Source organism: Abramis brama, assembly GCF_963993115.1.
Source record: "Abramis brama genome assembly, chromosome: 18".
Taxonomy (NCBI): Eukaryota; Metazoa; Chordata; class Actinopteri; order Cypriniformes; family Leuciscidae; genus Abramis; species Abramis brama.
Window position 1 is genome coordinate 1,798,340 of NC_139980.1, and position 16,201 is coordinate 1,814,540.

The following is a 16,201-nucleotide window of genomic DNA, read 5'->3' on the forward strand; positions in this document are numbered from 1 at the left end:
ACGGACTCTTTCACTCTGTGAACGCATTAGACTGCTGTTTAAAACTACCTACCTTCAGCTGTGACTAACAGGTGCACAAAGAAACATGAAGATGACACCGAACAAAGAAGGCTCTAGTTTCTTCCCAGCTTTGAGTCTGCGATCTTATATTAAAACCAGCAGTAGATGAAAGGCTACTCAACAAGAGAGTCACAATTTTCAGATATTCAAACATACCTACACTACTAGTCAGAGAACTGGAAACATCTACTCATTCTGACTGTTTTCCACATCTCAAAGTATGTAAATCTGTTAATAATAAAGTCACATGAATGAAAGCTCTCTTATATTTGAGCTGGATTTCAGCTCTGCTAATTTTTGTTTTGTTTACTTTATTATTAAGAATAATCACTACTGGGAAACTGATTACAATTTACTGCCATCATGTGAATAATATGTACTCATGTAATCCATAAAAGGTAAATGTAATCTGATTAGGAGCATTTTAAAATATAATATAATATAATATAATATAATATAATATAATATAATATAATATAATATAATATAATATAATATAATATAATATTTTTTTTAATTTTTATGGATTACCTGATTAGAAGCATTTTAAAATATAATATAATATAATATAATATAATATAATATAATATTTAAAAATTTTATGGATTACCTGATTAGGAGCATTTTAAAATGTAATATAATATTAATATATAAATAATATAAAAGTACTTACTGTTTGGAATCTGAGTAAATACTTGCAATTATATTATAATATAATATATATAATATATATAGTATTTACTCAGATTCCAAACAGTAAGTACTTTTATATTAATATATATATATTAATATTATATTACATTTTAAAATGCTCCTAATCAGGTTACAGTTACTTTTTATGGATAACATGATTACATATTAATCACACGATGGCAGCAAATTGTTCATAAATGATTGATTCTCCCTGATTCTTCTTTTTTCTCTGCTTAATTCACTTGATGTTGATAACAAAGAATTAAACATAATTTCTTTCTTGTAGTTTTTTATTATTTATATGGTACACAATCCCAGTTAGTAAAAGTAATCTAAAAGTAATCTAAATGTAGTCCGAATACATTACCTAAAATAGGTAATCTAATAGATTACGTTACTAATTATAATTCTGTAATCTGTAACAGACTACAATTTGTAAGTAATCTACCCTGCACTGAGAATAATATCCTCATATGCTGTAAAACACAATTACTGACTGAACAGCAGACAGACGTTTAAACTCTGTTGGACAAATTAAGGCCGTTGGCTTTTTAAAATCTTTCTTAAACAAGGTCTAATAAATGAACGGTAGAAGTCCTCTGAGAAACAGCAGAAATGGGCTTTGGAAATGTGCACTGAACACTTTTCATGAACATGGTGTTCGGGATACAGGCACACATTTGTAACAGAAATCTTTTTTCTTGACATTTTAGACGTGAACGAGCCATAAGGAGCTTGTGTGTCGATGAAACGTTCTTATTTCCCATGAATCAAGCAGGTAATTTCAGCCTGTGGAAATGCTGACTGGCTGGACAGGAGTGTGTAAATGAGGGCTGGTGGGTAATAGACCCCTGATGGTCTCTGTAACCTCAAGCTGAATTACACTTTCATATTCTTTGCTATATAAATTGTGTTACCATGTGGTCAGCAGCCACAAAGACGAAGGAAATTTAAAAACAAAACAGGCTTTATTAATAATCCAAACACTCTGAATGATCATGCAGGAGAATAATGCAAACCACACAATGCATAAACACAGGGCTTTATAAACAGTGGTAAAACAAAGGAATGTAAACTCACATGTGAAAATAATATGTAACTATTGCAACAAACAAGGACATAATCAGTAACCAATGAAACCAAAACTAATCAGAGCAGGGAAACAGGAACTAAACGGAACATCACATATGTCAAAATAAGGGTCCACTTAACAGAACATAAACCTGATGATAAGCTCGCTGGGCTATTGTTTGTGTAACTGTTAGTTCTGATCCTCGAATCTGCGAGAGTCTTTCTAAGACTGCTGATATTTCCCAACAGTATCCAGCATTCATCCAGTATCTCATTCTAGACAGGCTGTCAGTCAGTGCAGTTACATTGTTACGCCACTAGGTGGACTGTCTTTGAGTCATTAAAGCGGCGCTATGCAGTTTTGCCAATTTCTTCGCTGTTTGCTCGCGGGTTTCTCTATAGAGCTCCCCCTACAGCTTTGGAATAGATACACTGTCGTCAAAACTCGTTGGCGACTCTCCCCCCTCCCATCTTCTCCCTCTGGTCATGTGCATTTGTTTTCAAAGAAGTCCACTGAGGTATGTATGATACACAGAAGGCTAGCATATAAATGTTTAGATAGTGTATGTGTGCAGTGTCGTAAAGCAATTCATTACATCGCGAGACCTGATATCATGTGATACTTCCTGACGCTGAGGCCGGCGGCCCGCGGCCCAAAGTTGCAAGGGTGGTTTTTCCGCTCACAGGCGTTTCGTTTTGTCGTGGCCACAACATATAAACTCGTGGGAACGTGATAATAGGTTGTTACCACGAGATATTAATTCGTGGGAACGTCATATTAAGTCGTGGGAACGTGATAATAAATCGTGGCCTCAAGATCATATGTTGAGGGAACGATATATATTTTTCTCGTGGCCACTTCATATTTTGAGAGAACGACATCTATTTCTCGTAGCCACGAGTTATGCTGAGGGAACCACACCGGTCAATACTGTACATATACAGCAGCCAGAGATGGAGATGACTGATGAAATAACATTTTACTTTGAATTAGGAATGTCATATAAAGATATAGTGCGGTCTCTGGCATTATGACATAGGTACGTTATAAGTGAAAGACACCTATTCTTAAGTTGAATGGGCTTTTTCGTCGGAAATTGGCTGGCTTGAATGAAATACTCGGGTCACGAATAAAGCCCCGTTTAAGGCAATAAACAAAAACAAATTATGAGAAACTTCAATTAACAAATAACAAAGTAAATTATGAACGGGGTAAAAGGAGGAGCCTGTGAAGATTCGGTTCCCACGTTATAAAACTCGTAGCCACGAGAAACGGATGCCGTTCGCTCAACATACGATCTCGTTCCCACGACTTAATATCACGTTCCCACGAGTTTATATGTTGTGGCCATGACAAAACTAAGTGAACCGAACATGTCCCCTCCCGGTCACCGTACTCTCTCACTCACTGTCTGTTTAGGCTTATTTAGTGCAAATCCACTGAGCATCGATACAAGTCATACTTAAGTTCTTAAAAATTCTTCACTCTTGTTATCATTAACGTATTTAACATTCAATGCACATGCATGAAGTGTAAAACAAGAAGGGATAAAAAAAAAGAAAACACGTGAACATCGGTGTTGCGGTGGTTTTCTTGCATTCCTCTGCAGTCGGCTTGTCAGTATCGCTGTATTACAGCAGTTATCACAACAGCCCTGGAAACATCTCTCAGTTCCAGAAGTCAAGAAACAGAACTGTGCTTCAGGTTAAGTTTTTTTGTGTGATATTCTTTCGAAAAGAGTTGGAAGGACATGAGTGTGGGTAAATAATGGCAGAATTTTCATTTGTGGGTGAATTATTCCTTCAACCTTCACAAAATAATGACACCCAAAAATACCTCATTTAGGAATGAATATTGGCTAGGTCAGTGCTGGAAGCGTTAACAGCTACAGAATGAACCGCAGAGCAGAGAAAAGCAAAAACCCGGACATTAAATCCCACATCTGTCCTGAACAATAACACAATCCATTTAGCACAACATAAAGCCCAGAGTCATTCCAGAGCAGGACAAACATGAAGTGGTCATTATGGAAATGATCCGGCTGTGTCTGTGTTGTTCAATTTGCGTGTTGTCAGTCGATCACGCACAGAACTTTCCACTCACATCAGCGCTTTTATGGGATTGCGCTCTCACGCTAATTTGTCCTGTTTAGTAAACCTGGACTGGATTTCCCGAAACCTTCTTAACGCGACATCGTTCTTAAGTTACACCTTAAGCTGTACCTTATCGTTAATACGCGTTTCCCGAAACGTTCTTAGTTAAGTATACCTTCTGTAAGTCATACGTTCGGAGGGTTGGTCTGACTGCACCTCTCTTAGCTTTACCTTATCACTGTTGATCTCAGTCTATACGAATATAATAATTCTGAAGTTGTAATACACCCAGTGTTCAATTACACTAATTCAAGTGTTTTCATGCAAAGAATAAAATTGTCATTACACTGATATTTGTTAGCTTTTTAATTATATTATGCAAAGGTAAATCAGCTGACAAACCATTAGGCATTAAAGGCTTAAAGGCTTAGTTCACCCAAAAATGAAAATTCTGTCAGTAATTACTCACCCTCATGTTGTTCCAACCCCATAAAGACTTTCGTTCATCTTCAAATAAAAGTTAGTAAAGACATTGTTAAAATAGTCCAAGTGACTACAGTGGCTCAACCATAAGTTTATCAAGCGGCGAGAATACTTTTTGTGCGCAAAAAAAACAACAAAAATAATGACTTTATTCAACTGTTCATTTTCGTCTGTGTGGGCCTGAATGAATTCATGTAGTGTAACAGCGCATCGCTTCTGGGTTGTACGTCAGAACGTAGGCTCACTATTGGCCGACGCTGGTCATGTGTGTGATGCGTGTGATGTACAACACAGAAGAATTCATTCAGGCCCACACAGACAAAAATGAATAGTTGAATAAAGTCGTTATTTTTGTTGTTTTCTTGCGCACAAAAAGTATTCTCGTCGCTTGATAAACTTATGGTTGAGCCACTGTAGTCACTTGGACTATTTTAACGATGGCTTTACTAACTTTTCTGGAACGGCAAGTTTCGATCCCTTAGAAGCCTATGGAGGAGTGATCCAGCTCTCAGATCTCATCAAAAATATCTTAATTTGTGTTCCGAAGATGAACGAAGTCTTACGGGGTTGGAACAACATGAGGGTGAGTAATTACTGACAGAATTTTCATTTTTCGGTGAACTAACGCTTTAAGTGTGTATTTAAAGGGAATGATTGTGGTGGGGAGTTTGCTCATTTGCTCATTCTTTCTTGTGGCTCAGTGGCACACCTGAATGAAAGGCTCATTATGCGGCTCATTATGCAGCTCATTATGCGGGTCGTTGTCTTCTCAGGTGTGAATCACGCCCACACGCATATTGTCTTTCCAAACAAAAGGTGTCTTACAAAGTTTAAATCATTTTGAAGCAAAAACTCTAAGCGACAACACCCATTATTCAAAAGTCTTGTGGTATGTGGTATAACACATATTTAGTACGTGTTTTGTGGCCTTATTTCTTAAACTTTCATTTTTAGTTTTTTCAATAACCATGCATAAACATTATTCTCTCAAAAATACAAACATGTACATACATGTTGCTCACATATTATGGTAGCCCTGTTTGTGCTAAATAGAGTGTAATTACACCTTTGCCATTAATATGTTTATAAGCAACTGAAAAAAGCACAAATGTCAGGGCATGTCAGAACATCTCAAGGACCCCAAAAACACCTTAGACCCCAGAGGGTTAACCTATGGCAGTGATACAGCGAATAGTTGTGCTAAATCAAAGACGGAGCCGTCCGCGGAGCACTTTCAAAGGCCAGTAAAAGCATACTGTCAGTTCAGCCCTATTCGGACGCTAATTGTTTCTCATGGGGTCATACAGTATTTTCATCATTTACAGGGGTTAGTCTGTGATTTTATTGCCATCCGAATCCAGAAAGTCAATATTTTTCTCCCACCACCGTGTAAAAATCCCCTGTCAGATTACCTAATGTTTTTACGCCAAGGTCATGTGGTAATTTAATTGCTGTCCGAATCCACATCTCTGAGTTTACAAGAAGAGATCACTTCAAAATTCACTGTTTAAATCCTTCATGATCACTGCTGAGCACCGTACAAACGATGTACACTTTTATTACTGAAATTCTGGAAAGTAGTTACAAGAACAATATTTCATCACAGCTCCACCTCAGCAAACGAAATGGGAAAGAGAAGAAAGCACGTAAACACTTGAAATGGGCCATTATTGAGGCAGCAATATATGATACAATTTTAAAATATGTAGGCTAGGCTATTATAGGCTATTATAGTTTGGATTATTTTTATAATATCCCATGAGTCCTAATAAATGCAGTTTCAACTATTTCTGAAGTGATTCATTTATAAAGAACACCATCGATATCAACAGATTCAGCACCGGGTAACGTCGCATGTAAGAAGGTTTATCTTAAGTAACCTCCTAGGTATGTTTCGGGAAACACGCCTAGAAATGGTATACTGGTATATTTAGTTAAGTTACACCTTTAGAGTCTTCGTAGCGTGCTAAGAGACACCGTTATCGGGAAATCCAGCCCTGGCCCCCTAGAGTCAAGCAGCAAGGTTAAGTTACTGAAAAGCTTAACGCTAGCTGTGATCATTGTGAATATATATCAAAAATCACATCTTTTTAATGCTAGTGTATATTTTTCGTAGTTTCTCTCAACAGTGACAGTTTTCACAAGTAACCCGAGGCCTCTGACTGCTAGTATATTCCGTCTCTGTATCCCACAACTGCAAATTTTCAATGTAATTTCTCTTTATTTTAACATCCTGCAAGACAAGGAGCCTCTAAAAAGAGACCCTAGGCCCAAACAAGATCTTAATCCTGCCTTAGCCCAGACTTTGCTATAGTTTAGAAAGGCCTCTGCATCTGGAACTTAGTGCTTAAAAATGCTGAAGTCATGCCTCATCTGATTGAGAGCCTTATTTTCACGTTACCTTATGTAAACCTCGCTCCAGACCAAGGCGATATCAATTAGCTTCAGCTATGTGTATATTACTTTGCATCAGGTCAATGACTAGTTGGCATGTCTGTTCTTTCTTAACAATGTATATGTGGATAGTGTTACAAATGAATTAATGTATAATTATATGCGTGTATCGTGTGTACTTAGAGCCTGTCAACATTAGAGCGCCATCCTCAGGCTGAATTACTCAAGGACACTAGACCTCTGCCAAAAGTGTGTGTGCATGTGTTTAGCGATTACAATATAAAGCTTACAATCTGTTTATCCTAAGACCCAGAATCTGCCCTGCCTAAATTTAAACTCAGTGTTTAAAGTGTTTAGTGCAATAGTGTTAAGCAAATATTTGACTTTGGAGATGAGATTTGGTCCCCCTGTCCCATGTCTCTATGACCTGTCCTGCTGGTCAATGGCCCTTGAAATATCAAACTTAAATAATGCATGGACCAATCACAACACTGGCTTTGAGCAGCCTGCGTCACATGACATTTCCACTGTAATACATCACCTCTGATAAATGGCGCGGCACGCCACGAGAAAATCATGAGTGCAGACAGCATTCATATTTCATAGATCCGTGTCTCTTAACATTTGCTTTGTCGTAGGTCTCCGATGCGGTGCACCCACATTACATTTGTAATGCGTGGCAAAATACATAAGCCAAATATAATAAACATTTTCTCTCCTCGGCTAACAGCATGACTGCTGTATCATTTATCTTGTGAAGCATTATGAATTCAATCACATTTTCTGAAAAATGAAATTGAGAGTGATAACAACGTTAGCCGCGCTCTCATTTTTACACACACACACACACACACACACACACACACACACACACACACACACACACACACACACTGCATACTGACTCCACTGAATCTCTCAGCCATACATTTACTGACAATCTAGAAATCCTTTACCATAGGAATAGACATGGCAAATGACAAATGTGTAATATCATCATTATTCTCCTTGAGCAATGACGTTAAAGAGGCCATCTTATGTTTTTTTAGAATATGACTTATCATGTAGTGTGTAATAGTCTACTTTGCCCCTTCATTTTCATTGTTTTTGTTGTTTTAGTAATGTTCCATTTTACTATTTGTGTTCGGTTCTGGGAGATGTGGAAGATTTTATTTAATTTGATTGAATGTGCACTATTGGCATACACATAGAAAATTATACATTCCTATTATTCAAATCAGTTAAATGATTATTAGGCTGCATAAATTAGGTCAGCCGGAACCGAGAACACTTCCTATAACACCCGATGTACTTGTTACATCATAAGAAGAATGGCGTCTACGCTAATGTTAGTCTTTCTGCTTATTCCGAGGTTTACTGTAATCAGCCGGATCCGGGCCGTATCCAGATCAGATGGAGGACCTGCGCCCAGACACGACCACAACGCATGACGTAATCAGCCGGATCAGGGCCGTATCCAGATCAGATGGTGGACCTGCGCCTAGACAGGACCACAACGCATGATGTAATCAGCCGGATCCGGGCCGTATCCAGATCAGATGGTGGACCTGCGCCCAGACACGACCACAACGCATGATGTAGTCAGCCGGATCCGGGCCGTATCCAGATCAGATGGTGGACCTGCGCCTAGACACGGCCACAACGCATGACGTAATCAGCCGGATCAGGGCCGTATCCAGATCAGATGGAGGACCTGCACCCAGACACAACCACAACGCATCCCTGAAGTGCCAGCCTCATCAGCCCTGTGAAGGCCTCATCGACACGACAGCCATCGGCACTGATCCTCTTCAAACTCGTCTCCATACCGGCATGACTCCGATCTTCAACCAGATGAACTGGATAATATTCTGAATGTTCTGATCCAATCTGACTTCTGACCTGTAATGCTCCTGAATCATAATCATACACTGTTCGCTCATTGGCCAGAGGAGACCTGAGTGACTGAGCCTGGGTTCTCCCAAGGTTTTTCCTTCATTCCACAAGGTTTTTCCTTCTCGCCACTGTTGCCTTTTTCACTTTTGTTGCCATTGGCTTTTGGCTTGCTTAGTTGGGGATATTAAATTTAACATTTAATGTAATATTCAACAATAATATTGATCTGCCTGCATTTACACCATTATATGAGAACTGAACTGAACTGGACGACGACATCACAGTTTTCTCCAGAGCGACTATAAATTAACTAAATTAACTTTTTTACAACAAAAATGAACCATCACTGAACTTACTTAAGCTGGACTGTGACACTATTTTCTTCTGGAAACAAACTTTGTTGCATTATTCTCCTTTTATCACTGTAAAGCTGCCTTGAAACAATATGTATTGTAAAAAGCGCTATAGAAATAAAGCTGACTTGACTATTGAATCAAAAAAAAAAAAGTATATATATATATATATTGTTATAATACTAGATAATCAATTTAACTGGTGTTAAATGTACTAAATTGCAACTTCATCATTAGAACTGTGTCTAATAATGTACCAGACACATTACAGTTAATGCTGACTCATTTAGTTGCTTTATTCTGAGGAGAGAGAGAGCGAGAGAGAGAGAGAGAGAGAGAGAGAGAGAGTCAGCACACAGATGGACAGATACAGGGAAGAAACGGAAAGAAACTGGATACATCATCAAAGATTGAGAGAGAGATGCATGCAGGGAAGGGGAACAATGTAGCGGAGCATCAAAAGAAGAAAAGAGGGACATCCTGGAGAGTTTATGAATCTTGGGAGATTAACAAGCCAGCTATGAAAACATTGATGATGGTGTGTGTGTGTGTGTGTGTGTGTGTCAGGGTAATTCATTTCCCCCCCATATGACTCTAATACAGCCCCTGCGTGAGGCAGAGGTCAAAGGTCAGGATCCTTCATTCACTTCATATGTGATTCAGCTTACTGGCCAACACTGCATTCATACTGTAGAGTTCATTCCTCAATGAAGAGTGCGTTAATAACCCGAGCCAATGTGCATTCTGAAAGAAATAGTCTATTCTGTGAAACTTTAACACACAGTGAACATCTGGAATGAGGACAGAAGCTGTAAAGCTCCAGTAAAGTCAGGACATATGCTCAACATGTGCTCTAGATCACGAGTCTTCTGAAGATATGTGAGGAACAGAAGAAAGTCATGCATGTTTGGAGTGACATGAGGGTGAGCAAATTATGGCAGAATGATCATTTTTAAACTGTTTCTGTTTTAGAAACTGTTTCTGTTTTTGTCATAGAATATTTTTTTATTATCTTGTTCTGTAGAAAAGCACCAATGTTCTGGTACCCAGGAACCAAACACTAATCTGAACAACCTGATAATGATGCATCACGGAAAATGGATCTTGAGAAGAAGAGAGTCATTACAGAACATATTGTGCAAAAGAGTGTAGCTTTGGGGGTACAACAGTGTGTCCCAGGAGCAGAAGGACACCTCATTTACCCCTAAACGCTTCACTGTAGCTTAACCCTATAAAACATGCAGTATTATATTTGATGCGAATATTTCTAAGGCCTGAACATGATCAAGACTTTGCATCTCCTGCAGTTCTCCTGTCTCTGATTGATAGTTTAGACTGTTTTATCCAGTAAAAGTCTTTCAGTGTAACTGTACAAACGTCCTCCTTCAGCTCGAGCTTCTCGTGTCTTTCTGTGTCAAATCTGACCTGATTTATCAAGCAAACGCAAGAATAACTTTGATATTGTTAGTAATATTTCACCTGGACTGAAACGACTGAGGTTTACTCGATCATCCAGACATCATTTATAATATTAAAAAATCATGTGCATCAAATATAATCAGGCTTTTGAGGAAGGTTTATTCTGCTCTGTTTTGCATTGCATTATTTAATTTAAAACTACAGAGCTTTAATCATAAAACTAAGCATTTAAATATCATATTACTAAGACATTATTGGCACATATTGATATTTACATGCATTTTATGCAAGTATCTCCTATACTGTTATAAAGATCTCATTGATTTACATTACAAGCACCAGAATTTAATCTTTTTTGTCCATATAAATATCAGCATCTGCGGCAAAATGCGTGTTTGGGCCTCTAACTTTAAAACATTATATTTTTCTATTATCTATTCTATTCTATTTCTAAATATCATCAGGCCTTAATGGGTTATGGGCACATTTGACTAAGGTAATAATATGCACCGTTTAGGGGTAAATAATGTACAGAGGTGATCTTTTAAAGGTTCTGCTTCTAATAAAAGTATTTGTGCACAGTTAGTTTTCTGTCAGAGAGTATTGGGTACTTCAGAGAACAAATGAAACTCTACATTTGCAGTGTGTAAAATATGGAGCAGCTCACCTCAACCCCATCAACCACACGCTGCCTCCAACAGAAGAGTGTTGAAAATATCAAACCACATTAATCTCCCCAGCTCTCTCTCTGTCATTACACTCAAAGCCTTCTCTGCTCAAACATAAATAAGCCCAGAGGCCATTCGTGTTGCAGGCAAATCAACGTCAAGCAATCGGTAAAACATTGAAAACAATCCATCAGAGCGTACTTTTGCATCTGTTCATCAGCGGTGACCAGGATAAAGTCAGACCCGACCGGTCTGGGCCATTCATTGGCGGCGTTGTGGAATTACCTATTGATTTTCCTCCTCAAGCATTCTGAAATCTTTCTCTTTTTTCTGACAGAGGTATTACAGAGACAAAGCCTGAACGTGCATAATAGCCACAAAGATGCTTTTCTCTCCCTCTCTCAATCCATCCACATTATCGTTCGGAATATCTGGGGTCACTAAGAAATTAATACTTTTTAATTCAGCAAGGACAAATTAAATTCTTAAAGTGACAGTACAGACATTTATAATGTTACAAAAGATTCTATTTCAAACAAATGCTGATCTTTTGAACTTTCTATTCATCAAAGAATCCTGAAAGATAAAATGTCCACAAAAATATGAACTGTTTTCATCATTAATAATAATCATCAATGTTTATTGATCATTGATATTGATATTAGACTGATTTCTGAAGGATCATGTGACACTGAAGACTGGAGTAATGATGCTGAAAATTCAGCTTTGATCACAGGAATAAATTACACTTTACTATATATTCACACAACAACAGATGTTTTAAATTGTGATAATATTTCAAAACATTTACTGTTTTTTTTTTATCAAATGAATGCAGCCTTGGTGAGCAGAAGAGACTTCCTTCAGAAACATAAACCAGTCTTCATGACTGTAAACTTGTGACTGGTAGTGTATCGATCCACTATCAGACAGTTATTGACCTTCTCACGGTGACCAATGCGCTCTTCTCAGCATCACCTCCATTTCCAAACACTCTTTCTGTGTCATCAGTGAGAGAATCCAGAGAATACTGACTCTGCGTTCCTCTGTTCCTTTGCTAAAAATACTCCCAACCTCACACACACACACACACCTGCTGATGGCACAACGAATGTGAATGTGCACACGAGTCAACTTACATACACAGAGCTGAGAGAAAGATGAAAGATGCTTCACGCAAACCTTTTTTGTGTTAATCGCCTCTGCTTCGTTAAACGCTAAACAAATATCATTCACACAAGCATCTCTGGAAGATTCAGACATTGAAGAAATGAAACATTAAAGCATAAAGCGGCGTGATATTAAAGGCCACTGCATTGATGCTCACATCAGCATTGATTTTCCTCAAGGGTTCTGCATGAAGAAAGCTCTGAGTGCTTGTTTTAGAAAGCTGAAGGCAGATCACTGCTCATGTGTCAGGCTGTTAGAGACGGCATCTACAAACAATTATGAATTTGAAATAAGATATTTGTAAATCTTTAAGCGCTAATAATAGCATAGTTTGACTTACTTAAAATCAGCCAATTAGCTTATTTTAAATTCTAGCTTGTCATTGTTTTAACAAATGTTTTCATTTGTCACACTTCTGACTTGGCTAGTAAGCCTGTAAATTTTACAAGATTACCGTAAATCATTTTACAATTATACTGTAAAATTATACAGCACACCTGTAAAAGCAGCAAAACAAGAGCAGCTGTGAATATACAGTTCTTTACTGTAATCTTTACAGTATGTTACTGTTATTAATAATGCACTGAATTAAAACCTGAGATAACTCATTTCATTTGAGGAAATTGATTTGGTCAATTGACATTAAATATTTATATTGTGAGCTATTTCATTGAGTCCACTAAGAAAAAGACTTAAGTGAGTTAACTAGAAACATCAATTTAACAAAATCCTACTAGTTTGCAACAGCACACATGAATGAGTCGAAGAACTTAACAACAATATCATCAATGCATCAGCAACTACACTGTCACTGCCTTTAAATAAAGCAGCATGCAGCAAAACATCAGTGTTTCTCTGCTCATCCTGGACTGAAGCTCAAGCTCTTCAACACAATGGTGACCCACAAAACTCAACAGAAACGCTTTAAATCCCAATTAAACAATCACATTAAACACTTACAGATCTCCACTACAGTATATCATTATGTGCAAAACCACATAAAATCACATAAAGTAATTCATATAATTTTACTTTTTTTGTTTTACTGTGAGATTTTACTATAAACAACTAGAAGAAGACAATAAACAAGATTTAATGTCTTCTTTTCTCTTCAGTTGATTTCATCTAAGACTGTTTCTGGAAGTCAGTAGTTTACTGTAAAATCTAAGTCAAATTTACAAAAAAAAATATGTGAACATAAATGTGAATATATATTTATGTGAATGACTACTATTTATGTGAATGTCTGTGTTGTTTTTACTAGGAGAGTAAATGTTGAAATGAAGTGTTTGCACATAATGATATAGTGGAGATCTGTTAGTGTTTAATGATCTGTTGGGATTTAAAGGGATTTACTGATGCATTTATGATATTTTTGTTATAAGTTCTTCGTCTCATGCATTTGTGCTGTTGTTGACTAACAATTACCTGCAAGAGGATAAATTAATGTTTTGTAAACTCATTTAAATTAATTTTTTAGAAACATTCTTTTTTTAGTGGACTCAAATGAAATAAGATCACAGTATAAATATGAAATGAGTTTACAAAGGTTTTAATTCATACTGTAAAGATTACAGTAAAGAACTGTATATTCACAGCTGCTCTTGTTTTGCTGCTTTTACAGGTGTGCTGTATTTTTACAGTCTAATTGTAGTTTATGATTTACAGTAATCTTGTAAAATTTACAGGCTTACTGGCAACCAAAATTGGCAGTAATAAATTGCTGTAAATTTTACAGTATTTTTTTTACAGTGACAGTGAATTACAAAAAAAAAATTACAGTAATAAACAATATAATTTCTTACAGTGAGATGGTTAAAGACAACTTCATAAACAACTTTATGTAAATTCGCAGTAAAACAAGAGCAGTAAATTACTGATGTCAGCATAATTTTGCTTCACAGTAATTCGTAAGAAAATGAACCAGCATGCATTAAATGTACTAATGAAATACTACTTAAGACTGAAGAGAATCTATACTTTATAAGGGGAATTGTCACAGCATAACAGGGTTGAATAGAAAGCACAGAGCAAACCAAATAATAATTAATTATTATGTCATGATGATTTAACAAACAACAAATACTGTCCACTATATATTAATGCAATTATACTATATAGTATATAGAGTATATTCGATGCAATATCTTATCAGTAGCAAATTTTGGGCACACCGAAAACAAATAGCATCGTTTAATTTCTGCCAGTGGACCGGATTACAGAGCCATTTATTTCACTATGAAACAAAAATCAGGCAAAAATCGCCACATGAACTCGGAGAACGCGTAATGCGCGCTCATCTCCCGCTGGCTGCTCGCGCGCGAGCGCGCACACACACACACACGAGATCCATAGATCCACTCACCTCTCTGCTGAGCTCCACAACTCCGCCATAGTAGCCCGACGAGCACGAGAAAACCAGGTGTGTTCATGTCCCAATCTGCCTGTTGTTCATGAGCGTTCGGTCGAACACCAGGAGCAGTCCAGGATCCTTCAGGAACTCCTCCAGTGACTTTGGGAAGTTTGGGCAGTTTGGGACGCTGGTCTGGCAGAGCCCTCCTATCCCGGGCGCTTTGAGGAGGGGGCGTCCCGTCCCGGGATCACATTCCTCTGCGTTTCCTATCCAGGAAAACTTCTACAGAAATATCATCTGCAGAAATAATCTCTAAAATCAACATAAGGGATAAATATTGAAATATTCTCAACTCCATATATTTTTAATGGATTAAGTGGCTCAAATTACTTTATTTTATTCAACAAATTACATTTGTTCCCAGTTTTGGATAAATTGGTATCTCTGTTACCCAATCTGGCATAGTTTTTATTATGTTATGTTTTAGTTATTATGAAATAAATGTTCTGTTTACTAGCCAAATAACACCAAGCAGCACTTTAAACTGTAGACACTCTCAGCACTGTAAAAAATAATCCTGAACACGCTAAACACCTGGCAGCTGTGGTTGCCAGCATCATACAGTAAAATACGGTGTTACTGTTTTTGAAATTAACAGCTAAATGCCATTTTGTCAGCTACAGTATAAAACTGCAATCTGCAGTTATGTAACACAGCTGTAAAAAGCAAAAATGTTTTTTTTTTACATTTTATGTTGTCTTTCCCACTCTTTTTTGCATTGTTTTGTGTTGCAAAATAGTTTTAATGATTAAATGTGAAAATTCTAAATTAAAAAACAAATTATTAAATACTATTATAAATAACAAAGACCTATAATAACATGGATCACTTTTATGATAATTGCATAACATTTATGAAGCTGAAAAGCTCCTTGTTATTGTATTGTAAAGAGTGACCTTTTTTGAGTAAAGAGTCTTTTTTTTCCACAAGAAGAAAGAAAGTCATGCAGGTTTAGAACGATGTAAGAATGCGTTGAACTAATGAACTAATTTTCAACAACAGGGATGAGAAAACAGAAAACTAAATCCAATAAGTGCATAATGTATTCAAGCTGTGATGCATGCTGGGAGGGGAGCTCACAAACCCTTCACAAATCAGCACGATTCTTCCATATGAGCTTGTTTGCTCAGACTCTGTTAGGCTAGTTGGGACAGTTTTTGGAGGAATAGCATGTGTTTAAGTAGATTCAGTGTAACTCACAGTCTCTGGACAGATCTTTCCCCATGCATTATGAGCTGAGCTCTGAGTTCAGGTGTTTCTGGACTTCCTCTGCTCCCTCTAGTGTTGGACTCACAGATTTGGTCTCCTCTGCATATTCACCAAAAGCAGTCCTCATTTGGACAAAACGGAAAGCATGACCTTTTCTAAACAGACATCTATAGGCAAACACACACTGTCAGTGATTATAATGTTTCAGTTCATCGGCCTGTCAGTCCTCCACACTCTTGTGTTGCTGTTGCCCAATTTAAAATGGATGCAAAGCCAGG

General features: G+C 37.2%; 1 protein-coding gene across 1 annotated transcript in view; it reads right to left on the bottom strand.

Annotated features, from left to right (window-relative positions):
* lama2 (laminin, alpha 2) overlaps positions 1 to 14,785 on the bottom strand; it is a 208,220-nt gene extending 193,435 nt beyond the window's left edge. The window contains exon 1 of the mRNA XM_084091619.1: positions 14,667 to 14,785. Coding sequence (XP_083947745.1) covers positions 14,667 to 14,733 — 67 coding nt within the window. The 5' untranslated portion in view covers positions 14,734 to 14,785. The remainder of the gene's footprint in view (positions 1 to 14,666) is intronic.
* Positions 14,786 to 16,201: the final 1,416 nt, after the last annotated feature.